Source organism: Equus quagga, chromosome 17 (assembly GCF_021613505.1).
Source record: "Equus quagga isolate Etosha38 chromosome 17, UCLA_HA_Equagga_1.0, whole genome shotgun sequence".
Taxonomy (NCBI): Eukaryota; Metazoa; Chordata; class Mammalia; order Perissodactyla; family Equidae; genus Equus; species Equus quagga.
Window position 1 is genome coordinate 35,101,402 of NC_060283.1, and position 25,640 is coordinate 35,127,041.

The 25,640-nt window shown below is 56.9% G+C and overlaps 2 protein-coding genes across 2 annotated transcripts in view; both read right to left on the reverse strand.

Annotated features, from left to right (window-relative positions):
- Positions 1 to 15,632, reverse strand: part of ESPNL (espin like) — a 27,098-nt gene extending 11,466 nt beyond the window's left edge. The window contains exons 1-5 of the mRNA XM_046642843.1: positions 15,339 to 15,632; positions 13,859 to 14,049; positions 11,949 to 12,135; positions 8,583 to 8,765; positions 567 to 698 (exon numbers count right to left, since the gene is read on the reverse strand). Coding sequence (XP_046498799.1) covers positions 567 to 698; positions 8,583 to 8,765; positions 11,949 to 12,135; positions 13,859 to 14,049; positions 15,339 to 15,632 — 987 coding nt within the window. The remainder of the gene's footprint in view (positions 1 to 566; positions 699 to 8,582; positions 8,766 to 11,948; positions 12,136 to 13,858; positions 14,050 to 15,338) is intronic.
- A 1,081-nt stretch (positions 15,633 to 16,713) lies between these two features.
- Positions 16,714 to 25,640, reverse strand: part of SCLY (selenocysteine lyase) — a 34,960-nt gene continuing 26,033 nt past the window's right edge. Inside the window, exons 8-12 of the mRNA XM_046643828.1 lie at positions 24,397 to 24,433; positions 21,368 to 21,451; positions 20,747 to 20,849; positions 19,321 to 19,396; positions 16,714 to 17,760 (exon numbers count right to left, since the gene is read on the reverse strand). Coding sequence (XP_046499784.1) covers positions 17,607 to 17,760; positions 19,321 to 19,396; positions 20,747 to 20,849; positions 21,368 to 21,451; positions 24,397 to 24,433 — 454 coding nt within the window. The 3' untranslated portion in view covers positions 16,714 to 17,606. The remainder of the gene's footprint in view (positions 17,761 to 19,320; positions 19,397 to 20,746; positions 20,850 to 21,367; positions 21,452 to 24,396; positions 24,434 to 25,640) is intronic.

Below are 25,640 nucleotides of genomic sequence, written 5' to 3' on the forward strand. Positions count from 1 at the left end.
TGGCCCCTGTCACAGCCCCTGTCACAGCCCTGTCACAGCCTCTGTCACAGCCTCTGTCACGGCCCCTGTCATGGCCCCTGTCACATCCCTTGTCATGACCCCATCAGATCCCCAGTCACACCCCATCACGTCTGATGTCACATTCCCTGTTACAGCCTCTGTCACATCCCTAGTCACACCCCATCATATGCCCTGTCACATCTGCTGTCACAGCCCCTGTCACAGCCCCGTCACAGCCCATGCCCCTGTCATGGCCCCAGTCACAGCCCTGTCACAGCCTCTGTCATGGCCCCTGTCATGGCCCCAGTCACAGCCCCGTCACAGCCTCTGTCATGGCCCCTGTCATGGCCCCTGTCACAGCCTCTGTCACGGCCCCTGTCACGGCCCCTGTCACAGCCTGGCCTCAGTGCCTGGCCAGCTGGCTTGTGGCACTGCCCCAGCCCTGGCCCCTTTTCCTGCAAATGACAGGGTGTGTGCAGTGAGCTTTCTAGCTAATTGGGCTGTCAGGGCAGCAGGGGGCCCTGTCACCCCAGCTCCCCAGGATGGACACGGACCTCAAGGCTTACCGGCTGGGCCGTCTCCCGCAGGTACTGGGCGCAGTCCTGGTGTCCGTGGTATTCTGCCAGGTCTGCCGCCGTGTAACCATCTTCATCCCGCAGGGAGGGGTCCACGTGGTGGGAGACCAGGGTCTGGCAGCACTGCAGGGGGGGGCGCCCGTGTGACCCACTGCGGCACATGCCCGAGCCCGTGGCATTCACCCGGTGCTGACGGAGGGTGGGCGTGGTACAAGCAGCTCACCAGCCCCATCTCCCGGGTGGGAAACTGAGGCTGCCAACAGCTGAGGAACCTGCCCAAGGCCCCGCTGGCATTCACTGCAGGGGAGGACTTGAATCCCTGAGCCTCTCCCACAGCCGCCCAGTCCTGGCCGCAGTGGCGCTATGCCCTGCAGGCAACAGCAGCCCCTCATCCTGGCTGGGAGCTAAGGGGACTGCGTCCAGGAAACGCCAAGGGCCCAGCTGGCAAATAGGTGGCACAGCCGGGATCCTGGCCAGGCAGCCTGACCCTGACCTTGTCCTTGTAGCCCATGCCCCCAGCTTTAAATATGGAACCGGTTTTTACAGCAACCCTCGGAGGTGCGTGTCATTTTCATATGAAGAAACGGGTGCAGGACGATGGCCAATTACCACTGGGATTTGTGAGCAGAGGGTGGGTGGTCACAGATGATCAAGATGTAAGTCAGGAAATCTGTGAGGTGGCCGTGCTGCCAGCAAAAACAGGTGGGCAGGTGGATCCACGTCAGGAAGTAGAGACCCAGGTGGGTCAGACACATCCACTCCCAAAGGACAAGGTAAAAAATAGACCAAATGTAAAAGTCACCTTCCTAGAGCATCAGAGAGGTAACAGGAAGTGAGGAATCTCCCAGCCAAGCTCAGGAGACAAGGAAAGTCCGGGGGGATAAGCCCATCACCCAGAATGGCTTTTGTCTTAAGAACATGCTTATACAGGAGACAGGGTTCTAACCCGAGTGGTTCTTCTGTAGCCTCACAGGACGAAGGAGACCAGGAAAAGCTCAGGGTCCTCAGAGGTGGGAGCTCTGATTCACCACCTCCCACTATGGGCTGAGGGCTCCACCCTCAGAGAAAAGGCAAGCCAGAAGCCAGCCAGCTCTCTGCTTCCCGCCAGGCAGGTGGTCCAGGGAACCTCGAGCCTAGAACGTGGACTAAGACACTCCTGGGCTGGCAGTTCCCACGTGTGCCTGCCAGGCAGAGGGAATCTGATGTCATCCCAGACCTCAAGTGAGGCCTACGAGTCATTCTTCAAATGTAACGTCCAGCATACAGTCAACAAAACCAGGAGCACAAGCCAACGAGAGACCAGAAGTGAGAATTGGAGGACCCAACACACAAGGAAATAGACCCGCAAAGACCTGAGAACTCATAGACCAACACAACTGTGCTTCCTACTTTCAAAGAAACAAAAACCAAGCTTGAACACTTAGGATGGAATTACGAACCATAAAAAGCAACACAGTAGCCTTGAAAAATGACTAATTAGAAGGTCAAGAACATAAAAATAATAACCAAGTTAGAAATGGAAGCTGAAGGATTAGTAAACATAAAATTGGTCAGAAGAAGCAACACAGAATATAGCACAGACAGACACAAGGATGAAAACAGAAGAAGCAGTGGATACAGTACGGTCTAAAACACATGTAATATTATTCCCAGGAAGAGGGGAGAATAGAATGGACACAGAGGTCACATCTGAAGGCATAATGGCAGAGAATTTTATAAAACTGATGGAAACACCAAAGCACAAATTCGAGACACCCAGCTAATCTGAGGTAAGATAAGTAAAAAGCAAGCCACCTCTACTCCTATTGTAGTGGAATTGCGGAAGACCAAAGACAAAGTGAAAATCTTAAAAACAACAAGAGAAAAAAAGATTATCTTGAAAAGAATCACCCTGGACAGCTGACTTCTTGATAGAAGCCAGAAGGCGATGGTATTTTCAGAGCATGAAAAGGAAATAAGTGGAAATTGCCAAACTACAATTCTATACCCAGCAAAAATATTCTTCAATATTGACAATAAAACAATGATGTTTCTAGGCAAACACAATGAAATTAAGAATTTGCCAGCAGCAAACCCACACTAAGAGAACATCTAGGCGTTTACTTCAGCCTGAGGGGAAGGGATTCCATATTGGAAGGGCTGAGATGCCAGAAGGAACGAAGATAAAAAAAAGTGATAAATGTGTGGATAAGTTTAAATAAGTCCTTATTCAATGACTGAATAAAAAATAATAATATCATGTAGGTTTTTAAAAACTGTAGAAATAAAACACATTAAAAATGAAACCCCATCCCATTCTGACCTCATCCCCCCAGGCCTTCCTGCTCCCTCTGTCTCCTGTCACATGAGCCTCTAGGCTGTGTCTTGAAAGGTCCAAATCCATCCCAGGGAGTCAGGACTGCTGGGGACCACTGTGCTCACCAGCTGGAGATGGCTTGACCGAGAGAAGAGGAAGTGAGCTCTTTAACGCTCTCCTATGTGGAACCATTGCAAATTCGACAGCAAAAAACCAGACTGCTGAAGACAAACATCGGGCTCAGCATTGCCATCAGTGATGTCATTTTCCCAAAGAGTGAGCAATTCCAGGTAGAGTGCTGACTAAAACAAAATGCTATCTTCCCTCCACATATACAGTAGGACCAGTCTTGGAAAAGGCTTACGTATATTAAAACTATGAAGAAATACTGGTGTGCGGGTATACATATATTTGAGCTTCGGTTCTAAGCTTAGATAATTATACACACTTGAGCTGGATTCAGAGCTTAGATCATTATAAGCAGGTTTTCTACCTACATGCATGTCTGATCCATTGGGAAGCTGTGTGGGGCACGAGACCTTCTGTCACGGTGCAGGACTGTTCAGGAACAGCAGGTCACCTAATGTCCCCATATTGTAACACAAGTGCACCCCAATCATTGTAACAACCAGAAACAGCCCTGGAACACCCAAAAGCCAGCACAGAGGGTACTGCCCTGTTGAGAACCACTCATCTCATCTAAATAGTCTTCTGGTTCTCGAATCCTTGGGCACGAACTAAGCTAGTGCCCAGTAACTACTTGTCGGAAGAGTGAGCATCTGAATGCAGGAGAGTGTGGACATGAATGGTTGGAGATTAAAGCCTCTGATGGATTAACTGGCAGTACACCGCTACCTTTTACAGGCACGGGAGGTGGACTGAGGCCATCATGTGCTCAGAATGCCTTTTTAGAGACTCTTACAATATGCTACTCAGTGAACATCCTCTCTTGAATTAGCAGCAACTTCAAGTTAGGCAGAACTTCCACCGAGTTATAACCACGTGTCTAAACCTTGAGGGAACCTCGTGTGCTCCTGTCTTCTGCTGTTCCCTTTTCAGTTTCATTTGCGAAGCCCCAGACCACGTCTCATCTTACAGCAACTCCCTGCAGCGTTGCCCTCCTCCAAACAACAATGACATCATACGCCCTCTTCTCGGGATCCCACAGCAGCTCCCAAATGCCTCTTTACACCATAGTGAAACTAGTCACGGGCTCCAAGTCTCCTCACCGGTGACTTCTTCCTGTCAGCCCCAGCTTCCGCTCTGCTCTGTTCCAGCAATCTGACCACTTCTAACCCTCTCTCGCTCGCTGGAAATCCTGCTCCTTCCCATGTTCAAGTCACTGGTTTAAGAATCACCACCTCAACAACAACAAAAAATAACAACCTCATCAAAGACTGGGCAGAGGGTATGAACAGACATAATTCCAAAGAAGATACACTGACAGTGAACAGGCACACGAAAAGGTGCTCAACATCACTAATTATTAGAGAAATGCAAATCAAAACTACAGTGAGATATTACCTCACACCCATCAGAATGGCTATTATAAAAAAGATGAGGGCCGGCCCCGTGGCCGAGTGATTCAGTTTGCATGCTCCGCTTTGGCAGCCCAGGGTTTCGGTGGTTCGGATCCTGGGCACAGACATGGCACCGCTCATCAGGCCATGCTGAGGTGGCATCCCACATGCCACAACTAGAAGGACCCACAACTGAAAATACACAACTAGGTACTGAGAGGCTTTGGGGAGAAAAAGCAGAAAAAAAAAAAGAAGATTGGCAACAGTTGTTAGCTCAGGTGCCAATCTTTAAAAAAAAATAAAAATAAAAAAGATGAGAAATAACAAGTGTTGGAGAGGATGTGGAAAAAAGGAACCCTTATACACTGGCAGAGGGAATGTAAATTGGTGCAGTCACTATGGAAAACAGTATGGAGATTTCTCAAAAAAGTAAAAATAGAACTATCATATGATCCAGCTATTCCACTGCTGGGTATTTATCCAAAGAAGAGAAAATACTAATTTGAAAAAATACATGCACCCCTATGTTCATTACAGCATTAGTCACAATAGCCAAGACTTGGAAACAAGCTAAGTGCCCACCAATGGATGAATGAATAAAGAAGATGTGGTACATATTTACAATGGAATACTACTTTGCCATAAAAAAGACGAAATTGTGCCATTCGGGATAACTTGGATGGACCTTGAGGGTATTCTGCTAAGTGAAACGAGTCAGACAGAGAAAGACAATTACAGTATGACTTCACTCATATGTTGGAGATAAACAAACATACAGATATGGAGAACAGATTGGTGGCTACCAAGGGGAAGCGGGTGGGGGGAGGGTGAAAGGGGTAAAGGGGCACATATGTTTGGTGATGGATGGAAACTAGACTTTTGATGTTGAACACAATGCAGTCTGTCAAAATATAATGATGTACACGTGAAATTTATATAATGCTATAAAGCAATGTGACCTCAATAAAACTAAAAAAAAAGAATCACCATCTCTATGAATTATTTCTAGATTAGCTCAGTTAATGCAATTCACACAGACAGTTCTCAAGATTGACTGTACATCAGAATCACCTAGGTTTTAAAAAGTCCTGGTACTCGGGCTCCACCCAGGACCGATTAAATCGGAATCTCTGGGGAGGGAGGGAGGGAGGGAGAGGCGGAGCCCGGGCATTAGAACATTGTAAACCCGTCCTGGAGAGTCCCAGTGTGCGTCCCAATTTGAGAACCACCGCACTAGCCCTATACACGGCACCTAAAATCCTAAACAAAATGCTAGCAAATTAAATTCGGCTATATGCAGATGAGATAATATATCGTGACCAAGTTGAGTTACTCCAGGAATGCAAGGTTGGCTTAACATCTTAGCAAGTAATCAGAGTAGAAAGCAAGGTCTAGAAGAGATATGTGCACACCCACGTTCACTGCAGCGTTATTCACAACAGCCCAGACGTGGAAGCAACTCAAATGCCCATCAACGAATGAATGGATAAAGACGATGTGGTAGAATATTAATAACAGAATATTATTCGGCCTTAAAAAGGAAGGAAATCCTGTCACATGCTACAACGTGAGTGAACCTTGAGGACATTCTGCTAAATGAAATGAGCCAGTCACACAAAGATAAACACTGTATGATTGCACTTACAGGAGGTCCCTAGAGTGTCAAACTCATAGAGACAGAAAGCAGAGAGGTGGTTGCCAGGGGCTGGGGCGGGAGTGGGGAGTTCTTGTTTAAGGGGTACAGAGTTTCAGATTTACAAGATGAGAAACTTCTGGAGATCTGTTGCACAACAACGTGCAGACAGCTAACACTACTACACTGCACACTCAGAAATAGTTAGGAGGGTAAATTGCATGTTATGTGTTTTTTTACCTCAACTAAAAAAACAAGTAATCAGTGTAATTTGTGCCTTTCAAAGAAAAAGACTGTGATCTAGTGAAACAAAAAACTTACTAAACTACCGTCACTCCCTCTGGAGGTTGCTGAGGTCCAGCTCATTATTCGGAAGTTTTGTTTTCAAAAACGGGGAACTACCGCCGTCACAGCCAAGAGGAGCCTTAAGGAGACGCAAGGAGTAAATGTCATGTGGGACCCTGGAGGGGATGCTGGAATGGGAGCAGGACATTAGGTGAAGACCAAGGAAATCTGAATGAAATGTGGGCTTTGGTTAACAAGGTCGTACCGATTTGGGTTCATTAATTGTGACAAATGTACCATACTAACGTAAATTGCTGATAACAGGGGGAAATGGATGTTAGTCTATGGGAACTCTCTTGACTAGTGTCTCAACTTTTCTACAAATCTAAAATGATTCTAAACTATTCTAAAATAAGAATTTATTTTAAAATGCGGGAGGATAAAGCATTAGCCTATATTCCCTGGATGAAGTATAATTCTGGAACTGTTAAAGGATTAAGAGACTCAACAGACAAATCAGTACCATGTGGACCTTGTCTGGGTCAAGCAGACAAGCAGAGTCAGGGCAATGGATGTGAGATGGGAAGTAGCCAGACTGGATAGATATTAAGAAATTATTGCGAATTATTTTTAGGTGTGATAATTTGAGGTTGTGATAAAAAACAACGGGAGTCCTCATCTGAGTTGAGAATTTCTGTAATAAAAAGATTGGAAAGGAGAGCGGTTCTCAGCTCTGAGGCCTGAGTTATTTTGTTTTCATGTTAAGGGAAGGCGAGGAGCTGGTGGATTCTTGGCTTAGCTGTTCCACTTCTCAGGCTCCTGGAGAGTATTTCATGAAAAAAGATAATGCTCCTTAAAGAAAAGTTTGTAAACCCCCGCTCCAGGCCCCCTTCCCGACTTTGGAAGAGCCACAGGCACTGGCTTGGCTCCGGGCCACCACCTGCCTGTCGGGGACACGCTCTCCCTCACCTCCCGCCCACAGGCACCTCTGAACTCCTGATCCTGGCACCTCCTCCCCGGGCTCTCCTTCTTCAATGGAGCAGGACAGAAAGGAGGACTGCAGAGTATCTGCAGGCCTTCCCTCTCCTCTCAGGTCTGCTGAGGTCTGTCGCTGCCGGCCAGCCCGAGGTGTGCCCCACCCCCACCCTGTGTCCCCTCCCGTCTACGTAGGGGATGGGAACTGGGGAAACGTGCTGGGGGAATGAGTCCTATAGGGCTGAGAGGCAGGGGAAGCCGGGGTAGGGAGGAGAGGGGGCGCTCGGAACTCCAGAGGGCAGACAGCCAGAGAAAGACCAAGCTGTGAGCTGGGACGGGTCTCCTCTGTGTTGTCCAGTGGGACCGAGGGCCTTCTGGGGACTCTTGTTGCTGCCCTGGGCTTCTTTCACTCGACACTGCTGAGACCGGGCCCCCTGGGCCCCAGGGGACACTTTGAGCTCCAGCTGGGAACAGGCTCCACAATTGTAGACCCAAAATAGGGGACTCAGTTGCACCTCCTTAAAATCGTCCCCCTTGCCCAGCCTCGCCTGGGCCCCCAGCGTGGTTCTCACGGCTCCAGACGGCAGCAGGCTGAGCCCTGGGCTGCGAGCGTGACATAAGAAGGCCAGGAGGCAGCATGGGGATGAGCGGGCCCCTCTGGAGACGTGCTGTGGAGGACCGCGTGGGGCAGGTAGGGGAGGAAACCAAGCATCACCCTCAAGTGTGGCCTGTCTTTATGTGAGGTCCACGTGCAGGGCGCCAGTGCAGGTGCTGCCTCTGCGGGCTGCGCCCATTCTCAATGTCGGGCCTTAAGTAGTTGAACACCAGCCTGGGCTTCTCTGGGTTTCTGGCCGTTGTTTCCTTGGGACTAGGCCACGTGAGCCCCCAAGTTTTATTTGGATAATAGCAAAGGGGCCAACTTCAAGCCCCTGGCTGCGGTGGGGCTCACAGCAGGGGCCAGCAGATATCCCGGGGGATTGTCAGGAAGGCCAAGCCCTGAGAAGGCACACGGGGAGTCTCTGTGCAAAGGGAGGGGGCACATATGGAGGAGAGAGCATGGATTTTGTTCCAAGATAGATCAGAGTCTGGATTCTGGGCAAGTGACTGACCCTCTGAGCCTCAGTTTACCCATCTGTAAAAGAGGAATAATAACATCTACCCTACAGGGTTGTTATGAGGGTTGAGTTACATAGGAAGTGCCTGGGCATAGTAAGCATTCCAGGACTGCTGGTTCTCGCCCCACCCCGACCCCCGCGCAGGCCCCCCCACACCAGAGCTTCCTGCCACGCCTGCCTCACCTCCATCTGCCCATTCTCTGCTGCGTCATGCAGTGGGGTGCCCCCCCAGGAGTCTCTCATGATGGGTGCACCCATCAGCAGGAGCCGGTCCAGAATGGGCGTGTGGCCACCACGAGCAGCAAAGTGGAGGGCTGTGGCCCCCTCGTTATCCCGTGCCGTCAGACCAATGTCTGTGAAGGTGACCTGTAAAGGAGGTGGGGGAGAAGCAGCTGAAGCTGGACAGGGGTGACCACTCCCAGGGAGAAGGATGGCGGCCATGACGAGGACATGGGGAGAGGGAGCCCGGCGCAGAACTGGGGGATGACTTTCGGGGGCAGGAGCACCCCTCTCCAGGAAGCCCTGGAGACAGAGCTGGCTCCTCACATGCACCGGGTCACCCTGGGCATTGCGGGGGAAGTGAGCTCAGTGGTTTTATTGGGAGGTTCCACAGTCCCCAAATCGGCCCCAGCCCCAAATCTTAACCCGAACATCCCCAGGGACGTGGCTTCACACCTCAAATGAACAAATGCTTCGGCTGGCACCAGGGGACAGTAAGGGATGTTTGCTGATGGAGGAAGGGAGGGAGTGGGGAGGGCAAGGGCATCCTCTGGTACCAGGTCCATGTGTACCCTGAACACGGCTGCAGGGCAAGGACACAGGGATGCTGGGCAGCAGGTCTTGCACGGCCTCTCCTCAGAGTGCCGGCCCCAGAGCCTGGTCATCCTTTGGTTTGGCCTTGTCCTACTGGCAGACACATGAGTGACTTCTGGCTGGCCCCTCCTCTCAGGCCCTCAGCTGTGCCTCCGGGAGGGCACCAGTGGGCTGCAGTCCACAGCATCCAGCCAGGCCTTGGGGGGATGTTGGGTCCAATGCTGTGGTTGCCCACCCACTTCTCCTACGGGCACACAGTGGACTCTGTGCACCTGGGACAGCCATGAGGCCCAGGCTGCCAATGAGACATCAGGGACTCTTGTAGGAAAATTCTGCTTTCCTGATAGGAGCAGCTGGTGGATGTGTGTCACCCCCTTTCCCCCTCTTCCTGCCTTGAATAAGCCAACGTCCACCATGAGGGAAAGGTCAGGAGAACAGCAGAGATGTGGCCCCATGGGGATGGGGTTGGGCGGCTGACCCAAGGTCAACGGCCCCCTGCTGCTTTCTATGTGGAAGGGACAACCTTCAGGCTCTTCAGTCCTCTGGTCACCTGCAGCCAAAAGCATTGCTGGCTGATCCAATGTTCAAACATGTTTGTTAGGAAAAGGACAGTGAGGCTGGAACAGAGGCCCCCACAGCCGCCAGCTATCCCCGGGAGAGGGTACCCTGCCCTGGAGTGAGTGAGCCTGGCTGGAGGCCGCCCCCTCCCCACTCAGCCCATCCCGCAGGGAGGAGGGGGCAGGGATTCACATCTAGAAAGGCCCTCTGGCCCTGGGAGGCGGGGCCCTGGATGCTCCTCCCCCAGGATGAACTGGTGGGGCTCCCTGGGGCTCAGCGGATACTCGGTCACGCCCCCACTGCTCCCGCCCTGTCATGGGCACCCCCCCACTGCTCTGAGCTGCTGCTCCCCAACCTGCACAGCCCCCTGGCTCCCTTCCATTTGCCGAGAACCTGCTTGTGCATGGCCCTGTGGCCAGAGATGGCCAGGACTCAAGCTCACCCCAGGGACTTGGAGTCCAGGGGTGGGGAAGGCCACACCTGAAGCGGCTGGGGTCAGAACTACAGGAGAGGGAACATGGGGACAACTCCTCCCGATGGCCAGGGTGGGGCTGACATCTGGAGAGTCGGTGCAGGGGGTGCCCAGAGCTCCTCCTGGGAGAGGAGCCAGCTCTGGCAGGAGGAGCTGTGGAAAGGCAGCCCAGGAGGGGATGCAGCCCGTGCAGAGGTGTGGCACCGGTGGGTGCCTCAGGGCCAGCAGAGGGAGGCTGGAGGCAAAGGCTGATGGCCTCTGAGGCCAAGGTGAGCAGCTGGACTTCATCCTGAGGCCAGGGGAAATCATTTGTCCTTCATTCATTCATTCACTCACTAAGCACCTCTGGAGCCCTTATGATGTGCCAGCCCCTAGAAAGGCAGCAGATGACAGAGTCCCTGCCCCCCGGGGCTCCTGGAACTTATACCCAGGGGTGCAAATAGACAACTACCAAGATAAAGAAGTCAAATTCCGTTTGTCAGGTGTTGCTGCCGTGGAGGAAAGACAGCAGGGGAGCAAGATGGAGGGCTGGGCGGGGTGGCTGCCATCCTAAAGGGGGGCAGGCCACGCACACCTGGGAGCTGCCACCTGGCAGAGGGTGCAGTGCGTGCAAAGGCCCCTGCTGGGGCAGGAGTGAGGCTGGCCTGGTGGAGGAAGGGCTGGAGGAGGTCCCATGGGCAGTGGGGGGTTCTGAGCAAGGAAGGGCTCTCCCTTCTCCACCAGCGGCCAGTGTGACCTTCAAGATGCCTGTCAGACCTGCTGTTCCTGGCTCACAGCCTTCAGTGGCCCCCAGGGCCCTCAGGAAAGAGCCCTGGTCCTCCCCGGGCCTCTGTCTGCCTTTCTCACCTGGCCCCGCCCCACGGGCCAGGCTCTCCCCATTTTTGAACCAGCTCTGCTCTCCTCTAGGAATTTAATTTAATTTGGACTCCGTCCCTTGCCCAGCCACCTCGGGTCCATCCTTGGTTCAGCCCTGAAACGTCTGTCACCTCCTCAGGGAGGCCCTTCTCCTCTGAGACCTGATCAGTTCTCTGGAACGGACTCAGAGCTCCTGGAAGCCCCACCTGGTCTGCTTTTCCGTGGTGCAGGCAGGAAGTCCCCAGTCCGTCCTGAAAGAAGGCCTCCCCCAAACCCGGGCCACTCTGTGTGCCAGGGTCTCAGGGCTTCCTTTCAGAAAGAGGCCTGAATGACCCCTCCACAGGCCCAGAGGGAAGAGGGCTGGGGACCTGCCCAGGGCTCTGAGGCAGCAGGGCGTGAACAGGTGGCCAGATGGGCCAGGCACTGCTGGTGCCCAGCACAAGTGACAGAGCACCGGGATGCCACTAACCCTGAGAGCCCCGAGGAGACCCACCAGGACTCCTGGGGGAGGGAAAGGAGAGCCCCAGGGGGAGGGCTGCACGTCCCCATGGTCCTGCATGGGCTCTGAAGTCCGGTTTACCCCAGGACCGGTTCCAGCTGTGGGACCCTGGCTGCGCTCCCAGGCCTAGGCTGGGTCTGGCAAACACGGGTGCTGGAAGCTGTGGGGGGCACATCTGATCCCCCAGCAATCCTGTGGGTCTCCAGCGCTCAGGTGGGCAAAATGAGACCTGGGGGGTGGAGCCCACACCCCAGCCAGGCCCTGCTTGCTCAGAGGCGGCTCTAGAGCCAAGGCACGAGCAGGTGCCAGCCTGCCAGCACCTCCACCACCCCCACCTCTGGCGCCCCCTTACCAGCCAGACGACGAGGGAGTAGTGGCCGCGGTCGGCAGCGGCGTGCAGGGCGCTCATGCCGTCGAGGGCGCGCAGGTGCACGTCGGCGCCGCAGTCCTTCACCAGGAACTGGGCCAGGTGCAGGTGGCCCTCCTGGCAGGCCAGGTAGAGTGGGAAGGCGCCGCTGCGGGTTCGCCGGTTCACGCCACTGTGAGGGAGGGTGGGGTTCAGAAGGGGCTTGGCGGGGGTCGCGGGGGCAGGGGGCTGCTCCTGTCAAGGGCCCAGATGGAGGGGAGGGGTGGCCCTGCACCTGCCCGCCTGTTTGCGTCCACTCCCCTTACTGGCTGAGGGGCTCCAGCCAGTCACCTGTAGGGTTGCACAGGCTGTGCATCCCCCAAGCGCACCAGTGGAGGACACTGGCCGTTAGAATCCGGTTCTGTCCAGGCCCTACCAAGCTGTGCGCACAGCTGGGTCTCGCCGGCAGGGGGCGCTTTTAGGGATGAGTGGTCTAGTGGGGCCTGCTCTGTAAAGGGGCCGTGGTGAGCAGGACACTAGCCTGCCCGTGGGCGCCCAGGCCTGGCATCCAGATTCCGGGCCCCACTGTGGATGGACTGGAGCAGGGTCACGGGATCTCTGCTTCCTGCTCTGCCCCACATTGCAGCAGGGTCAGGTGAGTTCTTGGTCCCCGGTCACCCGCTGCAGGGAGGGAGGGTCCCTGACCCAAGGCCCACCCCATCCCTCGGCGACAAAGACATCACCTCTGGCTCCTGCAGTTGGTGCCAGGTGGGAGTGTGGGCCCCGGGGCATGGGACCTTCCCGTGTGTGTGTGTGCTTGCATGCGTGTGTGTGTGTGTCTGTGTTTTAACGTGAAGTCTCCCGGTTCTCAAATGGCAGAAACTACTTTAACAACTGTGGGTCTAAGAGATACTCTGCGGCCGGCCAGGCCTGGGGCGGCTGGTGTGGACACTCTGGGGAAGATGCACAGAAGTGAGTCCGGAAGGGCCAGGATGGGAAGAGCCGGGAATAAGAACCCTGTTCCACAGTGGAGCTGTCAGGCCTTGTCAGGAGCAAACACGGGATGGCCGGGACAGCCACCCAAACAAGAGGCCCCTCAGAGAAGAGGCTGGCGGGGTCGGGGAGAAAGGCAGCAGGTCAAGTGTGGGGTGGACCCCAGGCCCCACTGCCGGCCAGGACAGCAGCCCGGGGCACAGCCGGTGGGGAGGCCATGGGCGAGGCGCCCTAGACAGCCTGTTACTGTGCCCGCAGTCTCCTTCGTGCAGGACAAGGACCAGGAGTGCCCACCGTGGGGAGTCCTGCTGCCCCTGCCTCAGCGGGGCCTGTCCCGTCCCTACCCCTCCCTCCTTGCCCATCCACCAGGGCCACCGAGGTGAGGAGACTGGCCGTCCTGGAGGGGCTCCCAGTGCAGGGAACAGGACAGTGCAGAGGGAGAATTCGGGCTGACTTGATGGGGCCTCAGTGCCTCCGAGTCCACTATGCAGCCTCTGCTCTCTTCAGGTGACTTGAGTGTGCCCACCTTCCCCAGCTGGGGAAGTTAGGCCCTGAGACATCCCCAGGTGGCGCCTGGAACTGCCTGGGCATCACAGGGCGCTTTCTGCCCAGGCTGTTCTAGCAGCTTCCTGGCTGTTCTCACTGCCCCCTCCCCACAGCTGGATGGCTGTGCCTCATCTGCTGTGGTACCTGGCCCGGCACCTGCACTGCGGCTGCCTGCAGGATCAAGGCCCTTCCCAGACCCCAGCTCAGAGCCTCACACCCCACTCTGCCTCCCACTCACACTCTGGCTCCAGTCTGGCCTCCCCTTGCCCCCGGCACCTCGAAAGCCACCAACCTGTCCTCCTCTGTCCCCCCCTGGTGCAGCCTCTGCAGTAGCTGGCACCCCCAGATTGCTGTCAGGAGGCGCCCCAGCCCCTCACCTGCCGTGGGCGGCCATCAGGAGCTTCAGGCAGGTCAGGTCCCCACTGACGGCAGCGTGGTGCAGCGGCAAGGCCCCCTCCAGCGTCTCCAGTGTGGCCGCATGGCCCTCTCGGAGCAGCCACTCCACCAGCACTGGGTGTCCAAAGCGGGCGGCCAGGTGCAGTGGGGAGACGCCCGAGGCATCTTGGTCCTACCGAGGCACAGATTGGGTGGCAATCAGATGGCAGGCCCAGACCACCCCTGCTGGCTGCACCAGTGAGGCCAGCACCAGCTGCCAAGGCCACACTACCAGGAAGCATCCGCCCCCGGTTCGCTCCATCACACAGCACGGAGCGAGGCCCCTCTGCTGGACTGAGCGAGGCCACCTGCTCCAGGTAAGAGGCAGGGCTCGCTCTCAGGTTTAGGCCTCCCTGGTCTGTCACCCGGCCTCCTCCAGGCCCCTCCCCTGAGTGTGGTCATGGCTCCTTCCCGCTCTCTGCTCAGTCAGAAGGGCTTCCACTTGCCCAACGGTGCCCATGTTGGGTTTGGTGGTCTGCTCCATGTCTGGGGACACTGCCTCCTGGCCTCTGCCCTCACCCCCACTGAGCGCCAAGAGTCCTTGCAGCTGGGGAACATTTCCACTATGGGCTCCGGCAGACCTGGGTGTTCTGCTGGCCGCAGAAACGGCATCACCCCGACCTGCTAACTCTTGGGGTCCTGGCAAGAGCCAGTGAGCACAGGGGTGTGAGGCTGCTGCACACTCAGGCTGTGACCATCAGTCCTCCCTCTCCTGGGACCCAGCAGGTCACGCTGATGCCCATCCAGCCCTGTCACAGCTTCCTCACCATCCTCCCAGGGTCCTTCACCTGCACAAAGGGGCACCAGCCAGGCAGGAAAAGGGCGGGGACAGGCCCTGGTAGAAATGCGCCTGACGAGACCACCACTGAGCCCTGGAGACCCTTCTCTTTACCATCAAGGCTCTCGTCCCACTGCCCCCACAGCCAGGCCTGTGCTGTCACCACCTGGGAGCCCCAGTTATCCAAGCCAGTGCCCACAGCCCTGAGCCCAAGCACCCACCGCACTTCTTTGTGGACCCTTTTCCAGACCCTTTGGGAAACAGGCCCATGGATCAGGCTGAGGAGAACACCAGCAAGAGCCCCTGACCAGGCCAGGTGCCCTGTGGGGGAGGGCAGGGGAGAGCACCGTGTGGCTGCTCTGTGCCGGGCGTGGCGCGTACAGGTGGTTTAGCAGGTGGCCTTGGCTCTCTAGGGCCTTGGGGCGGGGCGTGGGGCTGAGACAGCCAGCACTGACTGTGCCCTGGGGTTTGCGTGCTGAGTCCCCGAGAGAAACAGAGCCCAGGGCCACGGTGCATGACCAGGGGAGGCCAAGGGCTCTGGACCCTCTGGCTCGAGGCTTCCTCCTCCCTCAACCCACACAGACACTGGCCGCCGGGCTGTCCCTGGCCCCTGCTCGGCTGCTGTTCCTGCTGTTCCTGCTCACCTGCAGACCGCAGCCGCCCTCTCGCACCAACCAGCACAGCTCGGCCAGGCTGCCCGTGGCGGCGGCGTCGTGCACCGGCGTGGCCCCGTTGTGGGCCCGCTGGTTGCCCGGCAGCTTGGCCTGCTGCACCAGGAACTTGACACAGGCCAGGTGGCCGGCCCGGGTGGCGTGGTGCACCAGGCCGGCCCCCAGGGCATCGGTGATGCCCGGGCCCAGGGCGCCAGCCTCTAGCAGCTGCTCCAGGGTGGCCAGGTCCCCGTTCTTGGCGGCCGTGAGCGCCCGCTGCTCCTCCATCCTCTGGCCCCGGCCACCCGGCGGGTCCTGGCTGCTTACGCACGGCCCGGGCTTCCTGTTTCAGGCGTGGACGTGGCTCCCGGCTCCAGTTACCCGATAAGCCGCGCACAGGGCAGATGGGAGGCGGCGGTGGGGGGACGGGGCGTGGGGGGGGGGGGCGGGCAGGCCTCAGGGAGCGGGCCTCGCAGCCCTGCCCGAGCCACTTGTGCGGCACCCAGAGCTGCGGTGGGCAAGGGTGCAAGGGAAGGGTCCACACCCGGCTCAGGTTGGGATGGGCGCCGGCCAGCAGACACTGCCTGGTGGCTGGACCATGGCTCTTCCTCCCCTGGAGTGAGGGCCGAGGAGATGCTCCGTGAGCATCGGCCTGAGACGGACTTCCCGCATTTGGTGGGCGTCACAGTTACTGATGTCCTTTCAAGGAGGCAGGAGGCCCCCCGAGCCCGTGACTGCTTACCTCGGTCGGGGCAGCATCCCGAGTAGCTGTGCTGGCCCGTGGGAGGCCCTTCTCTTGGGAGGACAGACCCATCCCCAGGGGGCCCTCTCTGGGGACTTATGTCTCGAAGTTCTGGCTCTGTCGTCAGCACGGGGAGCCCAGGGCCCACCTGCCCCGGGGACGTGTAGGCTGGCCCGAGCCCTCGGAGGCTGCATGAACCTTTGCAGGGCCAGTGAGGGGCACAGGGCCCGGAGAGGACAGGAAGGCCTGCGAGGTGAGAGCGAGGGTCTGGAGGCCCCTGCCCCAGGGCCCCCTCCAACCACGGGGACCTGTCTCTGGAACAGCAGCTACAAGTCCAGGTGCATTTGTCAGAGCCGCTAAGCTCCTTTTCCAGGCTGTTCTCTTCAGCAGGGCTGGACACCGCAGTCCTGTGCGCGGGAAGCGGCCTCTGTCCGGAGAAAGCACGATGCCGGGCGTCAGGGACCATCTTCTAGGGGCTCCTGAGGCCCAAGCCGAATTTCTTGGGCTAAAGCGTAATGATTCAGTGACAAGCTGAGGTTCCTGCTCGGCCTTCTAATGCCACCCCACGGCTGGCTCGGACACCCTGGGCCCTGAGAGATGGACCCCCAGATAAACCACAAACGTCCATACGAGCATTGACATCGTTTATTAGTTCATTTAATTTCTGACGCTTGTTTCCTCAATGTCACTGTGTAGTTCTTTGCACCTTAAAACCCACATTAAAAGTGTTGTGCGAATAAAAATCATTCCTATGTGAACATCGCCTGAGACATCACGTGACGTCACGAAGCATCTGTGGCGATGAAAGATTCCTTCTGCGAATGAAGTGGCGATGAAGGCTAAGGTAGGATGGGCTGATTTCCACCTCAAGAATGACCCGGAATCGCAGGGGCACCGGCTGCCCCGGGACTCAGCGCTGTGTGAGCTGAAACCCTGAGTAAAGGATGAGAGGGCAGGAGGTGGGAGGGGCCTGCTGGGGGGTCACGGTGCCTCATGGGGGGCGGGGTAGGACTGGGAAGTGGGGGCCCTGAGCAGAAACCAGCCCACCAAGGCGGCCCCACCCGTGCGGAAGGGGCTTGAGCAGGACCCTGAGGGTGGGGGAGAGTGAAGGGCCCACCCACCCCTCTGCAAGGGCGGGACCACAGCAAAATATCAGGCTTCCTATTTTCATGATCGCAGCTGAAAGCAGGGCATAAATACCAGGATTTTATCTTCTGGATAAAAATGCCACCTTCCAGGAAGGGGGCACTCATGGCAGGCTCGCCTCACTTCCCAGAGGGGAGCGTGGACACGGCTGAAGCACTTCCACTTCAACCCACGCCCTTGGGCAGTAGGGGCAGTGACAGTCCCCTGTGGGTCTTGGGTCCTGGGCCTAGAAGTCCCTATGGGGTCTGTGTGCCCAGCACCCACACTGCCATCACTCGCTTGGACGCTCAGGACAAACGAAGACGTGGATGAATTACGAAAAGAGCCCTCCTGGCACGGCCCTCGGCAGGGCTTCCTACGGGGTGGCCCAGGCCCTAGGCCTGGCCCTCCAGCTGGGCCACGGCCTGCTTCAGGTCCTGCACAACGAGCTCCACGTCGGCCCTGGTGGTGCTGCGGCCCACGCTGAGCCGGAGAGCGTTCCTGGCCACGTCGAATGGGATGCCGCAGCTCAGCAGCACCGGGGATGGCCTGGGGGTGAGAGGACCGGGTTAGCTGTCTCTGGGAAAGGGCTCTCCTGTGCGCCTAAGGGCACTGCCCCTCTGCTCCCAGCCAACTCCCTGAGTCGGGCCGCGTGGACCGAGTGCCCGTCCTGCTCCCCTCCTCCCTTCTCTGCCAAACACCCGTCTGCAGGGTCAAGCTCAAAGCCCCCCGTGCCCGCCCCACCCGGGGTCCTCTCGTGCTTGCAACTCCTGCGCAGTGCTGCGGCCTCTCCCCCTGCCCTGGGAGCACGGACGCAGACTGCCAGCCGCTCAGCCCAGCCAGAGTGCACTGTCACACACCAGCGCCAGGGAAACTGTCCAGACAAGTGCCCGCCACACAGGGCCAGGTAAGGAGGGCTTTTGTCACCTCCAGTCACAGAGTGTCAGAACCAGAGGCCCCTGCAGCCATCCTGTCACAGGTCAGAGAGCAGGACCACGTGGACAGTGACACAGCCCCTGCCCCTTCCCAGGTGGGTGACCTCACTTGCTATCCAGGAGGGCACCCCTACTTCCCACAAGGGCAGTGAGCGTCAGTCCATCCCCTTTCTCCTCCCTCCCTTGCAGGGGCCACATTGGACACTTGTCCCTCTTGAGCCCTGCTGCCAGTCCCTTCTCATCCCCTCCCCCAGCTCTGTGGCTGTTAAGATTGCACACTCAGCACTCGTCAGCTTGCAGCTTGACCACTCTGCCTCAGTTTCCTCGTCTGAGACATGGGTTACTCAGAGCCTTTCTTGAGGGTCGTGGTGAGCATTCCGTGAGCAAGGGCACATCTGAGCACTTGGCCGGGGACGGCCCTCACAGACACCGCTCTGCACTCCAGGCTGGCCCCGGCCTTCTGCTCTGGATGGTGACTCTGGCTCCTGGCCTCGCCTGCCCTCCAAACTGCCCCTCTACTGCAGGGTGCTAAGGCCCTGAGGAGCCCCTGGCCTGTCCTCCACCTCCATGGGCACGGGGGCTGCTCCTCTAGGAGCCTTCTTGCCTCCCGGCCAGCCCTGGACTGTCGTGTTGCTGACCATGTCCACTTCTCTGCCCTCTCTGGAGCCCAGGCCACTTTATCCAGCTCCACTCCCACCTCTGCAGGCCCCCGACACTCACAGCAAGCCAGAAATGGAACCTCCTTCTCTTCCTCCAGCATGGCCGCGTGCCCTGGCCCCACCCCTGGGGCAGGGGGAGTGGCCTGAAACCCAAACCTGATCCTGTCACCACCTTCAGTAGCCCCCTTTCTTGAGGATAAAGTGAGCACCCACAGCCTGACCCTGTTCCTCCAGCCCCGCGCCTTCTCCTCCCTCCCCACCTCGGGCTGGAAGCTGCTGGCCTCTTCTCCTGGTCAATCCTAGCCCTCCTTCAGGCTGCAGCTTCCACTCCTCCGCTCCTGAGGCCCAGGTAGGGCCTTTACTTCACCAGCCGCAGCACCGGCCTCCTGGCCCTTCCGATGTCTGGTCACTTTCTGTGTCCCTGCCAGGCTGCACAGCTCTGTGAAGGCCCAGGCCCAATGCCTGGAGCACGGATGTGCCCTGGGTGATGGGGCCAGTACATGGAGAGCACTTACCGGTCCCCGAGGTCCGAGTGGCATGCAGCCCCCACGCTGGCCAGCAGCATCCTGCACTGTGCCAGCACCAAGCGGCCTGCGGAGACAGAGTACACGTGCCCTGAGTCCAGGCAGGGAGTCCGGGGGGCCCACCTGTCCTGCCGCATCTGCCTAGTCTCTCCCCTGCCATAGGTTTTGAGCCTCTCTCCCTCAGGCCACCTAATGGATCCAGGCACACAGGCCCCTCCATCCGCAGGTGAGAGAAATTGCAGCAGGATCCAGAGAAATAGCTTCTTCCCTCCTTTGGCTGCAGAAAAGCAGACTCTATTCTGCCTCCTAAAACTGGCCTTGGAAATGTTATTTCCCATCAACTGCCTAGTGACGTACCCGGAGTTCTGGCTGGTAGCCCTGGTGATAATGCTCAAATTTACATCTGTGTCTTCTAAAGACAGAGGCTCTTGGGGGCCACTTCTGTTAAGCGGGAAGCCACTTCCCTCTTCTTTCACAAGCACAGAGAGTAAAGAAATACACGGATGACTGCTGATTTAATTAAAGCGAGAATCTCTGCCTCATTCCAATGGACACAGTCGTCACTGAGTACAAAGTCTGACCCCAGAGGAAGGGGAGAGACGACAGAGGAAGCTTCCTTCCCAAACAGCAAGGAGATGTGGCGGGACGGCCAGCAGCCGCCGCCTCCTCTCCAGTGAGAGTGCGTTTCAGCCCACGTCCTCACTCAGGAGCCACTGTGCTGGTTGCCCCAGGGTTTCTTCGTGGTCCAAACGCTGCTGCCCCGTTTCTCTGTGTAACCCAGGACGACAAAGTAGGCAACGCACTCTTCTTCTGGGAAGTCAAAAACTGCTCTGCAGACATGGCTCACGTATGCTCTGGGGCCACCGTGATCACCTCCCAAACAGAACACAGCTGGTCAACGCCTGGACTCCAGCCTCAGGACTCAGGGCGAGCCAGGTGCTGCATGCATCTGGATGGGAGGAATCCCAACCGTTCCCAGCATGGGAGGTGGCTATCGCGCGAACAAATGGGACCCTCAGATTTGCGCTCCATCCTTACCCTGAGCCAGTTTTTAAAGCTGATGGCCTCTGCTTTCCCTTACCCTCAGAAAATATTGTGTAAAACATGCTGGCACAGATAGACCAACTGGTCTAAAACATAGTCAGTTTCATCTCCTTCCCTGGCAGCTTTCGGGTGTGACCGGAGCAAGTACAGAGCACTGCCCACATCCAGGGCATCGGGGCAGTGAGCAAAGTCAGGCAGGGAGAGGAGCAGCTGTGAGGAGAGCCCCAGCCCAGCACGGGACCGCCACCCGATGGGGTCCCGCGCTCTCGGCAGCAGCCCAACCCATGGGGCCCCTCAGTGAGCACCCCCGACAGCACATGAGCCAGCACCCACCCGCCACACCGTGGAGAGACCAGGAGGAGCCCACCGTCACCTTGGAGCTGGGGTCCCCGGATGGAAAAGTTACACGTGTTGGGGAGTCGTTCACTTCCTGGAAACTGGCTGTTCAGATGGATTCTCTTCTTACCGAATTCAGCCTGAAAAATTAACAAAACACTCAGCGACAGCTTCAAAGGCCCCCTGCCCACCAACTGTTTGAACTTTAGACTTTTCCGGGAAACAAAACCTCAACCTCAACACACAAGATAATTATCTTATCGATAAGCATCTACCTAGAATAGTTAAGGGGACTGATTATGGAAAGCAAATTAATTAGAAAAAAATTCTGCATACACGTAGATCTTCTACAGACAATCGTTAAACATCCCACCTCTGGTAGACTTTTACCACGTGTCTGCGAAAAAAATCCACTTGGTCTGGAGTCCCTCTTTGGAGGTTTCTGACTCTGGCCTACAGTTCATCATTTAATTTTTCCCTCTTTCCTCAGGACCTTGGCTGTTTGCAGGGTGCCTGGGGACTGAGTTTCAATCAACATGGTTCCCTTCGTCCAGTGCGACCAGCCCCACGTCCTGCCTGCCCCCGGGGCCACTGTCCCCCATGCCCATCGCTCATTCGCGGAAGGGAGGACGGCCCGACAGCGCCGCCCCGTGCTCACCAGCAGCCGCTCCTCCAGGTAGTCGCGGACGTCTCTCATGTGGGCCTCGTAAGCCTCGCAGTTCTCTGCCACCAGCTCCGCGGCCTGGGGACACAGGAATCACGCTCAGTTACTGTGAAGCAGAGGAGAGCAAAAAGCTTTAGGCTGCAGAGGTGACATTTCCTCAAACTGCTCATTTTCTGGAGCATCGCAGGCAACGTGTATTGAGTGTTGGCCGTGTGACAGGGGCCATGAGTGCTTGAGAAGGGTCATCTTCACTGGTCCAACAGCAATCTATCAGGCACTCCCTGATGCCTCCAGGCACCAGAGAGGCCACACCCAGTAAGACCAAGAAGCCATCCCAGTCCTCAAGGCACGTGCATTCTGGAGAGACAGACAGACAGACGGACACAACAAGGGAAGAGCTGAACCCACATACCGATGGGGTGAGCGCTATGGAGGGGATGCAGCACGTGGCGGTGGGAAGGTGTGAAGGGGATGGCAGAGCCTGCGGAGGGCATCCCAGGCAAAGGCGGCCACCACAGAGGGAAAGGGGAGTGCACTCCTGGAACAGAGCGAGTGAGTGGGACAGGGTGACAGGAGGGACCTGAAGCTAAGCCCAACAGGGCAAATGCACTTGGATTCGGAGAAAGGGGACTGGTCTGATCTGTATGTTCAGTGATCATCCTGGATGCTGTGTGCAGAACGCAAGAGGCCGTGGCAGGTCCAGACAAAAGATGGGGAGGACCTGGTCTGGAGTCGGTAGCCGTGGGAATGGACAAGAGGCAGATCCTGATAGACTGTGGAGACAGAACAGACAGGACTGGCTGCTGCCTCAGGTGCAGGGGACAAGGACTAGGGCATCTCCTAGATTTCTGAAGGGAGAACCTGCATGGTGGGAGGCACCATGGGCAGAGGGGGGACAATGGAGAGAGCAGGACGTTGTGGACCCAGAGGAAATGTCAAGTAGGCAGGTGAGGATGTGGGTCTCCCAGGAGAAAGGTCAGCACCTGCCCTGAGATGTCCAGTTCGAAGACCTGAGGCCAGGCTGGTGTTAGAGCCATGGGACGGGATGAGCGCCACAAGGGAGCTGTGCGGAGGAGAGAGGAGGCTGGGGTGGTGCCCAGGAGCCGGCTGACAGGTGAAGAGGCAGAGGAGGAACGGCGGGGCGGAGGGGGAAGCTGGAGAGGAGAGCGGTCCAACGGCGGCCAGTGGTCAGCACAGCGAAAGCTGCTGTGGGGCGGCTGAGGACGTGACAACACGGTGGTGGCTGGGGACCTCCTCAGCTGGGGTCAGGGGAGAAGAGGAACAAGTGGCGAGACTGGGCATCCAAGGAGGTATGGGGGCGAAAATGTGCAGGCCACTCCTTGGGGACCTTCTGCTGTCAGGCAGAGAAATACGGGGGAGGAGCATGGAGGGGTAAGACCAGGGAAGGGTAGTTCTAAAGCTGGGGGAACATTCTAGTAGAGAGGACCGTGACAATGCACAAGGCGGGACAACAGCAGGAGGGGCTGTTCTTCAGCCGGCAGAGAAGAGGTGGGAAGCCAGGAAGAGACCCCGACTCAGCCTGGGTGGGGCAAGGACACATCTTCTGGGCGTATGTGGAGAGCTGTGCCAGGGCCACACCACATGGAGGCAGTCCAGGCTGGGGCAGGAGGGAGGGAGGAGGACGACGGTCTGTCCTGGAACAACCTCAGGGTCAGATGGTCTGGGTGCAGGGGTGTCCAGGGGCGAGGAACATGTGGCAGGCTGTGGGGACCCCCAAGCTGAGGTGCCAGTGTGCTGGTGGGCCAGCAGCTCATCTCGAGAGGAATCCTTTAGGAAGCTGCTCCAGTCATCCCCATCCTGCAGGCGGGACAGCGGGGCTCCAGGAGGGAGCTGGGGTGACTTGACCCAGGGGAGCGAGCCTGACCACCCCCTCAGCTGTACCGGCCTCACTGTACGTCTCACTAGAGCTTTTCCCTTCCGAACGCTAAGCCTGCGAGACCCACTCCACAGACCTCGGACAGGACACCTCCAGGTTGATAAATAAAACTCGAGGCTTTTTCTTGCATCAGTCCATTTATTGGGATCGAGAGCATGATCTAAAGCCCGGATACCTAGTAAAGCCAATGGCGAGACTGATGCCAGATGACAGAAAGTATCTGTCGGCCTCTGCCCCCGCTTCCGGGCACAGAGCTCCCAAAGCCTCGTCAGTCATTTCCTCCGTGATGGAGCACTAGGAGCATCCATTCTAACGTTTGGTCTTTGACCCCCAGCTCCTCACCCCCTCGGAATTTCTGGGTGGTAGGACTGTCTTGTTCTAATGGGGTGACTCCGGGTGGGCTCCTGGATTGGGGCTGGTCACCGAACGACCAAGCCGTGATTAGAAATTTGGGACTTTCAGCCCCGCCCCCATTCTCCAGAGAGGGGAGAGGGGCTCCAAATGGAGTCACTGATTGATGGATGCCCCCACAGAAACCCCAATGGCATGGGTTCGGAGAGGTCCTGGGTTGAACACATCGTGGTGCTGGGAGGGTGGCACCCCAGAGAGGGCATGGAAGCTAGGCGCCCCTTCCCACATTCCTTGCCCCAGGCGTCTCTCCTATCTGGATGTTCGTCTGTATCCTCTCTCATCTGCTTTTACAATAAAATGGTAATCTAGTTAGTAAAATGTTTCTCTGAGCACTGTGAGCTGCTCTAGCAGGTAGCTGGACACGAAGAGGGGTCATGGGAGCCTCTGATTTATAGCCCGTTGGTCACAAGCACAGGTGACAACCCGGACTTGCAATTCGCGTCTGCAGTGGTGGGCGCATCTTATGGGACTGAGCCCTTAACTTTGGGATCTGACGCTATCTCCAGGTAGTGTCAGAAGTGGGTTAAGCTGTAGGACATCAAGCTGGTGCTGTAGAATTGCTTGGTGTGGGAAAAATCCCCACACATCTGCTGTCAGAAGCGCTGAGTGTGACAGCAGTGCGAGAGTAGAGAAGAAACACGGAGGAAGACTGAGTTGTCCCCACACACTGATGGACAGAGCAACTGCTCCATCTTCCGAGGTCCCCAAGGCTTACCTTCCCGAGGCCGGCAATCATCGGGGTGTTCTCCGTTCTGTAAGAGACAAGGGATGCAATCCTATGTCTGTGAAAGGCATTTAACAAACGTCCCAGGAAGGAATCCTGTCTGTGTGAAAGTCATGTGTTCAAATGAAAACAAACCACACCCACATCTTCCCTAAACAGGGCCATGCAGTGGCCTCAATGGCAGCTGCAGGCCCCAAAACCCTCCACACAAGGTTCCCTCGTCCTGGCCCAGTGACGCTCGACGCCGCCCGCCGTGGGCAACATACGCTGATGTCTGTGGTCACAACTGGGTCTGGACCCTTTTCCTACCCAGGAGAAACCCCTCCTCTGACTCAGACCCAGAGCCTGCCTCCTTGGTCCCACTGCCAGACCAGGCGAGCGTCCGAGAACTCATCGCCGACACTGTTCCTTTCAGCCGACGTCTCGTCTGAGGCCTCCCAGCTGTAACAGGGGACGAATCCTTGTCACTAGAGATTTGGGGCATGGGTGTGCGTGTGGGTGCTCAGGAGAGGGACAAGACCCCCGAAGACCAGTGGTTCTTGTACATTCATCTAACCAACTCTTCGTTCTATTTCAGGAAAAACAGAACATTAACTTAATAATTTTCTTAATTTTGAATATTGGCTAAATCAAGTTTTCTTCAGCCTTTGGAGCGGGCTCCCGCCTGTCTGCCACAGATAAGAAGGTAAGTGAACACGCAGCACAGGTATTACAGGAAACGGGATCCCACTGTCCTCCCCTGACGAGTTCATCGGTCAGGTCTGTCCCCGGGGATGGGCTCCAACACCTGCGGGGGCTCTGGGAGGGACAGGAGCTCCGGGCCTGGTCCTAGGCCGGACGCCTCTCCCGGCTGTGGGATCTCTGATGGCATCCCCTCTCTGGGCCTCACCCTCATCTGTACAACCACACCAGGAGCGTCTCTTAAAGGTCCACAACCTGTGACTGCCTGGAAGGGTGGCCAGGGTGGAGCAGCTGGGACCCTACGTAGGACCTAGAGCCCGCCTTACATGATCCAGTCCTGCTATTAGGGCTGTCCGCACCCCTGCCCCCGCCCCGGGCAGACAGCCACTCAGAGCCATGCAACCCCGCTGCCCACACCCTGAGCTACCTACTACGGCTTCCGGCACATCTGGTGTTCTTCTTCTCCTGTTTTTTAATTAAAGTTTTTATTTTAAGATAACATAGATTCACATGTGATTGTAAGAAATAATATAGAGACATCCTGTGTACCTTTT